Source organism: Micropterus salmoides, unplaced genomic scaffold (assembly GCF_014851395.1).
Source record: "Micropterus salmoides isolate LMB-PRFRI ecotype aquatic unplaced genomic scaffold, ASM1485139v1 Ms_hic_scaffold_17, whole genome shotgun sequence".
NCBI classification, from domain to species: domain Eukaryota; kingdom Metazoa; phylum Chordata; class Actinopteri; order Centrarchiformes; family Centrarchidae; genus Micropterus; species Micropterus salmoides.
Window position 1 is genome coordinate 23987906 of NW_024040817.1, and position 15804 is coordinate 24003709.

A 15804-nucleotide genomic window follows, 5' to 3' on the forward strand; every position below is an offset into this window, starting at 1 on the left:
GTGTGGATGACTAGAGTAAAGAATAGAACTACCAGAACTTGCAGCCATGATTGCCTTTTTAATATGAAATTAATCTCAACCACGACATGACAGGGTTTCTCCCTTCTAGCTTTTGCACTGGTATGGTAATGACTTTATCTCAGGTTTGCCCTTAGCTTTGCATCCATGCAATGTGTGATTATAACTTCATTCTTCCATTTTTTCCTTTGACACTATTAACTATCGTATCCACTGTAGCTGGTGGCTAAACAGCAGTGCTCTGACCTGTCATCAGTACGTTCTCCAAGGTAGCATCAGTAGCAAATAGTTGGTGGGTTTAGGATGCATCTGTTTCCATTATTGTAATTTTGAAAAAAGCACTAACGCTGTGTTCACTGGAATAAATAAGGGATATTAATAAATACTCTACTAGTAAAGCACATGATCTTATTAACATTGTCAATTTCAATGACAAAGACAAGCATACTGCTTTGTGTCTGCATGACTGGTTGGTTAAATGTCAACTAAATAAAACCAGTGTTATGGGGCCAAATTGACTCATGTCATTCAGCTCAGTGACGTTTATCTAGATATTGCAGCTTTTTGTCCACCCTATCATCATATCAATAATACAACAGTGGGTATTATGTGCATGGTCAGCTCTCTTTTCCCTTTCCCCTCACCCTCTAACTCTCTCAATCTTTGTGTTTGTCTTTCATGGCGTTAATTATCCAGTAAGAGCTCCTATTGTTCCAAAATCCACAGCCTCTGCCAGACAAAGAATAAGGACTATTTGTCCATTTATTATGCAGCTCATCTGCACTAACATACATATTTATGCACCCACATGAGTGTGCATGTGGTGTATGTAGAATATGAATAACCAGCATCCAAGAACTTACAAACGCAGCTGGGTTTCTTCGCCGACCACTGGTTGTTCTTCTGACAGGTGATGTTCTTCTTCCCCACCAGCTCAAAGGCAGGCAGACACTCAAAGTAGAGTCGGTCCCCGTGACGAAAACCTGTCCCCTCACGTTTGCCATAAGCTGGAATTCCAGGATCTCCGCAACTACCTTGGTCAATTTCTGTGTAGGTAAAAAAGGTAGCGATAAAAAGGTAACAATATTCAGTATGCAAAACTGACATTGATAATACATAATCATTTCAAGCAGAGGAACATCAATGCACATGAGAAACACGTTTTCTTCAGTTTTCCTAAAATATTTGATGGAGATGCAGGGCAGATAGAAAGAGACATCTAAACTCAAGGTTATTACTGGCTGTACCCTCCAGCAGATATTGACAAGATACAACTGCATATGTAATAAATGATAAGAAGATGCAGGATCTCACACGAAATCAACCTGCAACATTAGTGTGTTCGTGTTCATACAGTCATACAGACTAGAAAAATGACTTCCCTAATCATTTTATACAATGCTGTTCTGCGGCCAATTCTCATCTTTTAGATGTTGGAGCTTCCCACCAGCACATCCCCACCCTCTTCCCTCAGAGTAGATCAGGATCACATTGTTTTTTAAATATAATTCTCATCTTGTGGAAAACAACAAAGTGCACATGCAGCATAGGATGTTCTCTCAATCACTTATTACAGGACCACTGACATTTTTATCTAACCACATTTAGATGAAATGATCAGTATCGATTTAATCACGCAGCAGTGATCGGTCCAAGACTTGTTTATCCAGCTTTTTTTAAAGACATGAATAAGATAGGAATAGTTAGCCTACATCAGTTTTAAAAAAAAGCTTGTTAGGAATGTTAAAAACAGGGACTTTACTGAGAAAACAGATCATCAGGCTGTTAGAAATGGATTTGGTTACTTGTTCCCACAGCTAAGACTTAAGCCAATTTTCATGTTTCATATTCTTGAAGTCTCTCCCCCCCACACACATTGGTCAGGTCTTCTGTTTTTAGTCACTGAAGCATTAGAACTTGTGTTTCGACAAGATGTGGGGGTCGCATGGAGTGAACCGGTACTATTACAATAAAAACAATCTGAGAGTGCTTGCTGTTAAGGGCACATGCCCTGGTTTGTTGAAATTGTGCATCAGAGACATTGACCCTGTCTTGTGCATTAGCTAAGACTAAATGGAGATAACTGGAACTGAATGGATGTTAGCAATGTATGACTCAGTGAAGAGTTCATTTTGAGCTGACAAGACTATAGTAGCTTCTATGCATCTACTATGCAGAATTACCTGATATTCCTACCGTCTCGTCATGCATTCCTTTTGTATAATTTAGAAGTTAAGGACTCGTTACTGTCTCTTTATGCTCCCAACGTGTTACTCACTAATGTTGTAAACCTCTTTCTCTCCCCCAGCAAATGCATCCCTCTTACTGTGTGACAAATGTTCTCACATGCGTTGGAAGCTGACATGAGCACTTTCAGGTGAAAACACACACAAACACGGACACACACAAACATGCACACACACCTCCATGACCACTCTTCTTCCTTAAAACCACATACGGCAATTTCATTATCTCAAGATTTATGCATCCCTCTTTCTTTCACTCAGTCTTCTTTCTAGTTTTCCGAGGTTGCAGATTGCAGATGGGAATGCTGAGGCATCCTATCGCAGCATCCGGATGGGGCAACACAGAAAGCTCATCCATCCAGGAAATGATGGCAGGGCCTAATACGATTTTAAACCGCACCAGGGGTGGTGCTGGGTATAAATCCATACTCAGCCCTAATGATGATCATCATTTAGAACACATATTTAGAGCTCACTGCTGTTTGGATGTATGGCTGTCCTGAGGCAGCCTCATTCACAAGACAACTCATTGATCTTATGAGGAAGTCACCTTTAAAAGGGGGAATGCTAAAAGCAACTTTTGAGTTGAGCCTGAGAGATGACTAAAGGGAAATTAATGAAGGGAATGTATATGATCCAGAAGGACATGTAAGCTACAAGACAGACGCAGAAATACATACGTATACATACATGTGCAAATGCACAAAAGTACACACACATCAGTTACAATCATGTGTTGTCAGTGCAGCAGACTCAATGAAAAAACTCAAAATCCCTGCAGTGTTTTTCTCAAGTAAGGCCTCTCTGCCTTATAGGTGCCTACAATTAGAACTTATAAAAGTTGGGGCAATAAATAATCACCCTTTGAAGTGTGTGCATGTACAGAGATGTAGTGGTCAACCAACCTTTAGAGAACAGGGTGGCTGATGGCCGATATATAATGCAGTTTAATAATATATATTTAACCCTAGCCAGTAATGGTTTTATTTGCTGTCATTTAGAATGGGAGAAACATGTTAACACTGAGAAAAGACGATGGTGATGATTGAGGGCTTGAAACCAACTAAAGGGGCAGCGCCAACAACACTTCACTGCTGACACACAGACTAGGCTGCCTGCAGATGCGTCCACAGACATTTTTTGTTCATTGGCCTCATGAGTGCAGGCATCAACCGATGCCGGTTATCTCAACATGCCAGATAATCAGTTGACCAATTAATGTGTTTGTAAATTAATGTGTGTGTCACTGTGTATGTTCTGTATAAGTAGGCAGGCAGGAATTAAGGAAACAGCATTTAATTCTCATAAATAAGGGAATAGATTTAATGGCATATGACTGTTTGACATGACAAGTACTGTACTCAGATGCGCATTAATCAACAACTACACTGCAGGCTCCTGAAGCCTAAAAAGACAAAAAGAAAATAATGAAATTGATTTGTATAACCCAGTATTTCATACAATGTGTCAATGGGCTTTACAGACCCAGACTTCAAAATCAAAGCCTCAGTATGGAAGTATCTACAACATGTGAACCTCATTTTATGTGTATATGGCAATAAAGTAACTGTGCAGTTAAGCAAAAATCTGAAATATCCAACTTACCACCATAAACTCCAGACACTCAGTCTGCAGTCTGAGCAGGCTCTGAAAACCTCCACTTATACTATAGAAAAAATACAAAAGACATGACCCCTGTGTCCTCGATGTTAGCTACAGTCTGGTAGGTGCATGCACTTGCATATGGGTGTAAATAACTCCAAATGTTTCATGTTTCAAATATACATGCTCAGTGTCAGTACTAAGTACTCCTGTGGCTGGGTTTAGACCTACACATATGCATCAATGCCGATTTAGTTTGAAGCATTACAATTTCAGTTGAAAGTTCAATTTGATGAAGATGGCGCCGCTCAGGACAGCCATGGTATTTTGGTGCTCTGTTTGTTTTGTTTACGTTTATTAACTTTGCATTCTGCTGTGATACCCGGAGCCCTTTCACCAGAGAAGAGCTCATAAACATCAGGGGAACAACGGCAGTGGATTTAATTCCGACTTTTCTTGTGTCATCAGTGGAATTATTGGACATTCTGGTCAAGGCGGTTCATGCGGTGAGACGCCGGAGGAGGGGGAGAAGGTCCGGCACGCTGGTGCGACTACGCCGAAGAGGACACCACATGCCATCACCAGGAAAATTTCTCTCCAACATGCGCTCACTGTGCAATAAAATGGACGAACTTCGGCTACTGGTGGGGAAAAACAGAGACTTTTATTCATCTTCTGTTCTGTGCTTCATCGAGACGTGGCTGTCTGGATCAATACCGGACTCCGCGCTGCAGCTGCTGGCTTCCAGGTCTACAGAGCGGACCGTGACATGGAACTCTCTGGCAAAACAAAAGGTGGAGGTGTCTGTTTTTACATTAACAGTGGCTGGTGTAACGATGTGACAGTGATTCAGCAACACTGTTCTCATGACCTGGAATATTTATTGATACATTGTAAGCCATTCTACTCCCCCCGTGAGTTTGCTGGCTACTTTCTGCTCGGTGTTTACATCGCACCGCAGGTCAACGTGCAGGAGGCACAGCGCACGCTGGCCGATCAGATACTGTGGGTAGAGTGGACATTCTCGGACTCCTTAGTTATTGTTCTTGATAACTTTAACAAAGGAAACCTCAGCCATGAACTCCCCAAATACAGACAGTTCATAAAGTGTCCAACCAGAGAGGGGAAAACTTTGGATTACTGCTACACCACAGTAAGCAGTGCCTATCACGCTGTCCCTCGAGCTCCACTGGGACACTCTGACCACGGCATGGTTCACTTGATTCCTGCATACAGACAACAACTAAAAATCTGTAAACCTGTGGTGAGGACATCAAAGCAGTGGACCAGTGAAGCTGTAGAGAACCTCCAGGCATGCTTGGACTGCACTGACTGGGATGTTTTCAGGACTGCTACCAACTGCCTGGATGAGTATACAGAGGCTGTGACGTCCTACATCAGCTTCTGTGAAGACAGCTGCATTCCAACACGGATGAGGGTGAGTTATAACAATGACAAACCCTGGTTCACAGCTAAACTCAGACAGCTGAGGTTGGAAAAGGAAGAGGCGTTTAGGAGTGGTGACCGGGCCAGGTTTAAGGAGTCAAAGTACATATTTAGCAAGGCGGTGCGAGATGCAACAGCTGTACGCAGAGAGACTACAACACCAGTTCTCAAATAATGACTCTGCTTCTGTCTGGAGAGGCTTCAGACAGATCACCAGCTACAAACCTAAATCCCCCCAATCCATGAATGACTCACGCCTTGCCAACGAGTTGAACCAGTTTTACTGTCGCTTTGAAAGACAATGGGACAGACCTGACACCATCCCCCGTCACACCACTGATCAGCCACAGTCCACCATCTCATTCCCCACCTCCTCCCCCTCTTTTACCATCCTAGAGAGGGATGTCAACAGACTGTTCAGGAGGCAGAAACCTTGTAAAGCAGCTGGACCAGATTCTGTCTCCACATCCACCCTGAAGCACTGTGCCAATCAGCTGTCTTCGGTGTTCACAGACATTTTTAACACCTCACTGGAGACATGTCATGTGCCGGCCTGCTTCAAAGCCTCCACCATCATCCCTGTCCCCAAAAAACCAAGGACCACTGGACTAAATGACTACAGACCCATCGCCCTGACATCTGTGGTTATGTAGTCCTTTGAGCACCTTGTGTTGTCCCACCTGAAATCCATCACAGACCCACCCCTGCAGTTCGACTACAGAGCCAACAGGTCTGTAGATGATGCAGTAAACATGGCCATCACTATATCGTCCAGCACCTGGACTCCCCAGGAACCTATGCCAGGATCCTGTTTGTGGACTTCAGCTCTGCTTTTAACACCATCATCCCGGTCCTGCTTCAGGACAAGCTCTCTCAGATGAACGTGCCTGACTCAGGTGGATGTGGGTGGATCACTGACTTCCTGAAGGACAGGAAGCAGCACGTTAAGCTGGGAAAACATCTCTCTGACTCCAGGACCATCAGCACCGGTTCCCCTCAGGGCTGCGTTCTTTCCCCTCTGCTCTTCTCCATGTACACAAACAGCAGCACCTCCAGTCACCAGTCTGTCAAGCTCCTGAAGTTTGCGGACGACACCACCCTCATTGGGCTCATCTCTGGTGGGGATGAGTCCGCTTAAAGGTGGGAGATCGACCATCTGGTGACCTGGTGCAGCCAGAACAGTCTGGAGCTCAGTGCTCTGAAGACAGTGGAGATGGTCGCAGACTTCAGAAAGAGCCCAGCCCCACCCTCCCCCATCATCCTGTGTGACTCCCCAGTCACCACTGTGGACTTCTGCTTCCTGGGCACCATCATCTCCCAGGACCTCAAGTGGGAACTGAACATCACCTCCATCATCAAAAAGGCCCAGTATTATTGTATCTTTTTATATTTTTTTATATATTGTTTTTCTGATCTCCTTACTTTTTATATATTTATATTACTATGTATGTTATGTGTACTGTAAGCACTAATTCATACCAAGGCAATTCCTCGTATGTGAAAATGTACCTAGCAATAAACCCGATTATGAAAGATTGAGGCCAGGCATTGGAGTGTGTGCAGCCCACACTCCAATGCATGAGTAAGGTGGGAGTGTGTGTACTGGTATGACTGTGTTTGCAATTACACTTGATGATCAGGCTTAAAATACAAGTAATTGAGAATGCAAATTAGATTTTGGGTGCTCCAAACTGGGAGGTGAAGTGGTTCAAAGCGTTTCTTCCCCTTCATTAAGTAGAACTCATTGTTTTAATTACACTTTGGTTCAGCATGCTGCTCCACTTTCTCTGTTATTTTTACTGATGAAAAATAAGCATCTGTGGGCAAGGAAGAAGACTCGCTGTGCTTCTGAGAGGCAAACAGCAGACTTATCTAGATGAAGAACTCTGGCAAACTCCCCATAGTCGCATTCATACACACAGACAAACAGAACACACACACACACACACACACACACACACGTCGCTCCTTTTTGTCTCTCACCTTAACACAAGCATGCAGGCACATACAAATGTTAATTCCCATTTTGGAAAGTTCACACATGCGTGCACCTACATGAGACACACTGGGATTAGGCGATAGGACACATGAATCAGCTATCTGTGGGAGGCTGCATGGTTGGCCTGTTAACTGTTTTTGACCAATTTTATTTGAGCATAATAAGTGCCTTTAATGTCCTGCATCATTAGCTTTCAAAGCATCAAACATGTCACAAGTAATTAATCTAAAAGCAGAATTTGTGCAGTTACAATGGAACCAGTAATTTGGAGCGTCATTCACTAATAGTGCTTGCTTAGACTGAGTCCTTGGCACAGTATGTGTTTTGTTCAAGGGCTTTATCTAGCTGTAATTTGTAGATGCAGCATGCCAGGGAGCAGAAAGAGCTCATATGGCCATTTTGTTATGATGCTACTTAGATGAGACCGAAGCAGCATCTCTGACTCCAGAGTTTTTCCAACTGAACTCGGGATGATGAATGCAGGAAAGGACAATCATTTTACAGTCAACTGAAGCAACGTGTGTTCTGTCACAGCCTATGATGTCAGCTTTGAGCAGTGAGTCAAAATGCATATGGGCTAGGAGGGGGGAGGGGGGTCAACTGGAAAGCTAGTCAGGCTTGTAAAACTGCCAGAAATTTAATCCCCATGTCAAGTATTGGCAGTTCGTGGTAGTTTTGTGTGACGCCTACAAATTCCCATGAACAGTCATTAACCTGAACTTCCACAGCAATTTACAGCGCTGCTTACTGACACAATTCACATGTTTCATGCAGTGAGGGTATATGACCAAAAAATGCATTGAATTGTGAGGTTGTCAAAGAAAGAATTTTTTTTTAAACGCAGACTACAAGCCAGCACATCCCACTGACTGACAACCACAATGTGCGAAACATCCTTACCTTCATAGGACACCTTGAAGCCCAGGGAGCCACTGGTATCATCTGTCTTGAAATTGAGCCACATCTGGTGACTGGTGCTAACCACAAGGTCTGGTGTGGTCGTACCAGACAGGCTACAAAAAGATACAAGAGGATAGGTTTCACATATAATATACTTGATCTTTGTGCTACATATAGTATGACACAAGGTGTGTCTATTGTGAAACGTGGATCCGCTGTTTCAATTATTATAAGCAGTGTTTGCACTTACTGCGGTGAAATTGGTCTCATAGCCAAAGGCCCTGTTTCCACTGCATTGTTAAATTACTTTAATGCAAGCAACAAAAACACCACCTGATTATATATTTAAACTATCTGACTTTTCCCATCAAAGAAAAGTGTTCTTAAATGGCTACAGGCAAATCCAGTCTAAGATGCTGTTTTTTTTAACCTAAAAGTTTTATTCTAAACAGTCAGGGACAAGAAAGTGGGAAATGAAGGCAAGATCAGTCAATGCCACATAAGTAATTTAATCCTGTTTGAATAGTAATTCCACCCAGCTCTAATTAGAAAGTGTGAAGCTGCAGAGTAAGTGATTAAGGGTTCTAATTTTAGTGACATGGAGGTTGGTGGGAGTGGTAAGGAAGTAAGTAGTGTCTGGATAAGGGTCCATGTGTTTGTCCTGCTCTTGGCAATTATGTTCTTCCCACACAAGGACATCATTTTCCCTGTGGGAAAAATGTTTTTGGCAGATTCACACCAAATTGTTCTCTTCCATTATCAAACTGTCAGTGCACAGTGCCTTTCAAGAGAAGAAAAAGGGAGGATTTGATTGGTTGTGACGGACTACCTATTAAACACCACATTTATGACTGAGCATGCAGGGTTACATACCTCCGACCTTAAAGTTCTGAAAAAAATTATTTCCTACACCCTGCACACGCTTCCTTGCACCACTGAGTCACATAAAATATAGTCCCAAGTTAAACTGTGCTGATAGCTGCAGTATACTCTCTCTCTGGTCCTAAATTGTTCTAGTTTGTTTGTGTGCAAGAGCGCATCCAATCTCAATGACAGAATTGCTCAATCTACTTTCACATCATAAAGAAGTCCATATGGGCAGAGGGAGTCCTTCAATGAAGAGATTAGGTCATTTTCAGAGTTTGTGTGTTGTGCAAGTACACAAAGTGAGGAAAGTGAGGAAGATCTTCTCTCATCAACAAACCTCAAACCTCCTCCCTGTTCCCACCCGGGGCAAGGCAGCCATGCATTAAAATTGATCTATAAAAACTTTATAAGGGTGGTAAATTCCAGCACAATTAATAACAACATCCCGTGAATTGTTATGGAGCATCTGCTAGCGCAAACTCCATTTGGAGACATCAATATGCAGGTCGCAATGCTGCACCACATGGCTGTGATCTTGTTTTTAACACCGAAAAGAGTGATGATTGACAATGTGCTGCAGCATCTATTTTTCATGCATCAGGTGGTGATGAAATGAAAGAGAAATAGTACAAGAGACAGAAAGTGGCTGGAGGGTAAAGGGAAGACAGAGTTGTGCTGCTGGCTGCAGGGAAGTGGAGGTAGAGAAAAGGCACGTGTGCCAAAAAGACGAGAGGTGAAGAGGAAAGAGAAAGCAAAACACAACATACGATTACATGGAACAAAAATGAAAATGACCGCTAGAGACAATGGCGAGGAGTAAAAGCCGGAATAATTTAGAGAATAGATGGACGAAAAGATCAAAGCCAAACAGTTAGAGGACAAAAGAGTCACTCACACATGGAAGATGGTCTTCTGGTCTCCGACCACCTCGCCATCTCCCACCGTCAGGGTGTCATAGCCTCGCTCCAGGTCAAAATCCTCAAATGTCAGCTTGATCACCTGGACAACAGTGGGGACATCGTCGAGACAACCGTAAATGACAGATGCTTGAATGCTCCTGACACCAGCTGCAGAGGAGAGACCTCTCCCCATCTGTGGCTTTCCATCCTTTTATCCTTCCTGCTATCATCTGTCAATCTCTTTTGAATATTTGTCTGGCACGGTTCCATTCACACATATGCAACAGCTGTGGATATGTTGTACGCAAAAACATTTATTGTTATCAATGTATTTATTTTCTTGTAGATACATCATTCATGAGTCATCATTCATCCGGTGTAAATTATCGGCGTGGTACAGCCACAGAGTTGCTGTCGATACATATGTGACTGTGTGTGTATATTTTGAGACTTTCAGCCTGGTGATTATGAACTCTCTCCCACTAATCAAATATCTAATTGCCTGCCAGACGGTCTGCATGACCCCTTCTCTTTGCTCATCAAATCAGCAGGCTGCAGATGCCTTTGTGGCCTACTTAGCCAGACTTACAATGACTTTAGGTGCATTAGGAGAGGTGGCAAGGGACTTGAGGTTGTCCACAAGGTGAATATATGCATCATAAAGGTGACATAAAGGTTTCAAAAGATTTATGTATTGGATTTAAACAGTGAGGGGAAAAACAGAGCTATTCATTTCATCTCATCTCTATGCTGCAGGTGGGAGAGTGGGAGAAAAGGTGGCTCAAGGTAAGAAAAACATTAAATGTGCCCTAGCTGAAAGAAGCAAGGGGCAACTCTAATGAATACAGACAAACAAATAAGGTTCCATTATGATTGTGAAAAATGTTGATTAAAATAAAAAAAGGCAAAACAGCAGGGTAACATGGGAGACTAAAATATAAATAAGTAAAAAGCAAAGCAAAGACTGTCTTTGTCTCCTATTTTAAATTGGCTGCCACTGATTCCCACCAAATTCTTAATGTTTTCAGAGGACTGAGAGAGCCAGGCCTAATGAAAAAGCTTATATAAATGCAAATTGCATTCTGTCCTATGTTAAACCAAGTGCCTAATGAAAATTGCCAAGGTGGAGAGAAGAGATGGATGGCGTGTAGGCAAAATAGGTCAGATCACTCGATAAATAGAGTTTCATACCACAAACTCATCTCCCATCTGCCAGCCAACAGGTGAGGCACAGAAAAGGAAGGAATAAACAAAAAAGTGGGGAAAAAGCACAGCAACCATAAATATACTTTATATTGTTTGCAATCTCTGACGCCAAGTCTGACATTTTGGTTGTTTCAGAACAGACACCCTAGTGTCCCTGACACTGACTGATAGACGCGAAAAAGATTGTCAACTAAAAACAGCTGCATTCAATACCTTCAGGAAATTATGTAGGAACACCACTTGACAAGAACCCACATTAGTCATGATGCCACAAGGTTGCATTTAGGTCTAGAAGAGCTGTGTCACGTCCTACCCAGTTCCGCCTCAGTCTCCTGCCTGACCTAACGTCTCCTCTGGCTGGGCCTATGTGCACAGGCAGGAATAGAAGCCCATTACATCTCTAAACAGAAAGAACAGCCTCACTCCATCTTCATCTGGACCAGACACAGCGAGAGACAGCCCAAAGTACCGTTGTCTGTTTCAGCAGGCTGCCTGCCGGGTATGCCCAAGGGTGTCTGTGTGTGTGTGTTTGTAAGCATGCAAGCAAAGGGTGGAGTTGGGTGGGTGTGCATTGTATCTGACTACCCCCTCAGCCTTGCCTCTCTCCTCACGTAGCCTCTCCTTCACTCTGCGCAGTGCAATAGGACAACAGATTTGTAAAACCATTTTGTTTGAGTTCCGAGAAGGATCTTTGGCAGGGAAGCAGCTGGGTGGCCTTGAACACAACACAAAGTCAATGGTCTGAATAGAGTGGCTATGACACTTTCATGATATCCTCTGAGCATGCTCTCAAAATCTCTCCATTACTCTTCTGTCCGTTTTTAGTCTTTTCTTCTCTCCCTCACCACAGGTGTTTCTAACAACTCTCTTTGTCTTCTGCTGGCTCAGTTCCAGTGCACCCCCTCCTCCCTCCTTCATTTTCTTTATCTCTCACATTTTTCTAGAGCCTCTGTCAAACGGTTTTCAGCAGTCCCCCAAAATGTCCTGTATAAATGATCAAAAGCGTAAAATGAGTCATGTGTGTCAGAGAAGAGCTCCCTCTGGGGATCCTCTCTAACTGGTGCAAACACACCAGTCAACTGATCTTCAGTTTGCTGGAAACCAAACACACCACTTAACACACCACTGGAAACAGGCTGCTACAGTAACAAAGCTAAATCAGCACTGCACTGTTGCTTAAATCACGTTTGACAACTTCTACCTTAGACATGTCTGTGGCTGTGATGACCCAAGTGCAGTTAGCATTGTTGTCATACTGGACCGGGTAGTTTGGAGATGTGATGACACCACTGGGTCCTCTCAACTGGCCTCCACACATTGGTGCTACGAGGGAAGACACAGAGAGAGGCAAATGTTTGGTCAATGACAGTTTAAAACACACGGGTTCTCATTTACAAAACCACAAAAGACATAGCATGTGTCAGAACATCTCCTGGATTGCATGTTAAATCTAGTCATGATGCTGTTTGTTGGTCGTGCCGATTCATCCCTCAACCACTTCAGCCTCTACCTGTTAAGGTTTCTCATTACTCATACTTGCAATTGTATTTCTTTCCTGATGCATAATGCATAACCAATATTTTATTTGTGTTTTCTGTATTCTGTTCAAAACTCTCAACTCAACATTTGCCAAGCGACATGGGTGGCATCCTAAAAAGCAGAACTGCCAAATGCAACAGTGTAATTCAAAATGCATTTGTTTAAAGAGGTGGTATTATCCTCATTTTCAGGTTCAAAATCCTATTTAGGGGTTGTACCAGAACAGGTTTACATGGTTTCATTTTCAAAAAACACCATAGTTTTTGTCATACTGCACATTGCTGCAGCTCTTCTTTTCACCCTGTGTTGAAAGCTTCGTTTTAGCTATGGAGTGATGCACCTTGTCTCAAAATGATTTTTGTTGGGAGTTGCACATGCAAAGTTCCTAGTTAAGGACTACTAGCCAATCAGAAGCAGAGAAGGGCAGGTCAGCGAAAAGACGGTAAACAGCTTCGATTCAGCTGTAGGCTACATGTTGCCGACCAGGTTGGCAATTTGGACTGGAGCAAGAGTTTCAGAGTTATTAATCTGTAACAAAAGTATCTTTCATCCATAAAGTTTTAACTGAGCTCTGTCTCTACATCACAGTAACAACTTTATGTCCATTGACTGCTTGGAGGGTAGCTAGTGGTTGGAAGGGAGAGGAGAGGTGTGCTGCAGCTCAATATTTTTCATGTCGGAGTAGTCGCTCAGCGAGCATTATGACACGTATTTTCATTGTGACATCACAAAAAAGGGAAGTAAAGACTGGACTACAAACAAGCTGTTTTCAGGCAGTTCAGAGCAGAGTTTTCAATGGGAGATGGGAACTCCCTTTGGGTGGACTTCGGGCTTTTTCACTTTGCAAACCTAGTACATGCACAAAAAAGATATATAACTCAATAAAGGAGAGGGAAAAAGCCAAAAAACATAATACCACCTCTTTAACTTGAGGTTCCATCAGCGTTCAGGACTGAACTGTGAGCAACCATTGCTTTTGAAAGTGGAAGCTGTTTGGCAAGTGCTTGGTAATCATAACTTGTTCTTTTTTAAAACCATCCTCAAATTATGAACCAAAGTGCCATCTAAACAAAATCAACTGCTGTGTACCCGCTAAACACTTGACTTGCCAATTTAGTGTGACACCATGGAAAATAGACTAATGAAAGATTCAATCAAACGCATAAATCACACAGTTTTTCCCACAGGTCTAAAATATATTGGGAAGTTGGTTGGCGTTTTGTTTTTTGTTAAGGGTGTTGTCAGGGTGATTTATTATAACAATAAAACAAAGTAGCTCAGCCATTAATGTCTTAATGATCCTCTGCCATTGTTAAAATGTTTCAAAATAAACTTTATCATGGAAAAAAAGTAGCAAAACACAAACAGATGGGATATTCTCACTGAAAAGAGAAGGTGAGCAGTTAGCAAACTAAGCTTTAAAGGACAGTGTGACTTTTTATTGAGGCCTGAGGGTGACTGCATGGCAGAACTGTTAAACACTCCTTCAAATTAAAGCAGAATTTCTAATGACTACTTTAAAGGAAGTGAGTGTGTACGTGTGTACATACGTGGGGTATATGACCCAAAAGTATTTGAAAGGGCCTGAACCAGCTACCCAGATTTTAATGAGTAACGTCTACAAGAGGTCCTTTGGGTGTTCAAGCCCCACTCAGTGGCTCCATGCTCCACCCCTCTCCCACCAAATCACCCCTATTAAAATGTAAAATGAACTATGGCAAAGTTAAGGGGAGAATGAAGTAATTAATTTGAGTTGTGCTGGCAGTGAGGGTGACCTTAATGAAAATAATACAGCAAAAGTCCACTGAAGTTATCATATCCCCTCCTATTTTTTTTTTTTATCATGGGGATCATCTTGCTTGATACACTCCATCCTGTGTTAAATGATAGACATGAAGATGCAGCAGGACAGCAATAAAACTCCATGACTGCAGCAGCTCAGCGTGACTATGAAGAAAGAATGGACGAAAAGGGAACCGTGAATTTCGTGTCAGGAAAATGAATTTGCAGCCAGATATGAAGTTTTTTTCCTGTGCTAATGATAGTGCTGTTCAATTTAATGATGACTAATGCTAATTTAGGATACAGATCTTCAGTTATTCCCAGATACGTTTAATCTTCATTGAGGCAGAACAAAGCCACAGTACCAAAGGTTAAGTAAGGATGATTGATGTGATATTCTTAAAGGACAATTTCAGTGACATTATTGCAGATGTTATGTCAATCTTCAATGTTGGTTGACATAAAACAGAAAACCAATCTGAATGTGATACTATGGCCTGTATTAAAAATAAATAAATATTTTGTCATGTTTTAGTTAAAAAAACTACAGAAGACAAAAGTGTCAGTACAAGGCCTTCAATACTATGTTTGTGATGAATACCAGTATAATTTTCTGAAATGCAGGTAACTGACAGTGACTTAGTTGAGACAGAGCACTATCATACCCCCCCACCCATATAATCCCTCTGAGTTCATGCCCCCTCTTCTTAGTGCTGTAATTAAATTTTGGTACAATCAAATCAGTGTAAGACAAAAGATAAAATGTGGGTGCCTGTGGAAAGCTGGGTTTTTGAGAGAACATTAAATAAAGTGGAGTAGCAAAAATGGCCTAAAGGTGATTTTAAAGGGGATAAAATGGAAAAATGCTGCAGATGATTACATTAGACAAATCTGTCATAGATTACAGTGTTCAAAAGCTCCGAGGGAAAACTGGTGCAAAAACTCCTGACATAGATCTTCCTACTGGGTAAATGTGAATGAAAATCAAACAATATGTAAATCTATTGTAAATAAAAATCACAAATAGTTCAAGGTTAGTACAGATCCTGCCACTGACAACTTACCTCAAAGATAATTTCATATGAACTACTCTGTCAATGCACCTTCTGTTGTGATGGATCAACATCTCAATCTTAGAAATGTTTGGTATAATTATCTCAAACTTTTTGAGTTTCAAGTCACTCCGCACTTTGTAGTTACAGAGCCCTTCTGGAGTAACGACAAAGCATTTAGTACTGTTAAATCAATGAAACAAATAATCACCTACCACATTTTTTTTGGCCACTTGGGGGCAACAGAA

General features: G+C 42.1%; 1 protein-coding gene across 1 annotated transcript in view; it reads right to left on the reverse strand.

Moving 5' to 3' along the window:
- The window catches only part of csmd2 (CUB and Sushi multiple domains 2), a 251780-nt gene that overhangs the window by 106193 nt on the left and 129783 nt on the right, over window positions 1–15804 (reverse strand). Inside the window, exons 10-13 of the mRNA XM_038725504.1 lie at window positions 12385–12506; window positions 9974–10077; window positions 8212–8324; window positions 882–1064 (exon numbers count right to left, since the gene is read on the reverse strand). Coding sequence (XP_038581432.1) covers window positions 882–1064; window positions 8212–8324; window positions 9974–10077; window positions 12385–12506 — 522 coding nt within the window. The remainder of the gene's footprint in view (window positions 1–881; window positions 1065–8211; window positions 8325–9973; window positions 10078–12384; window positions 12507–15804) is intronic.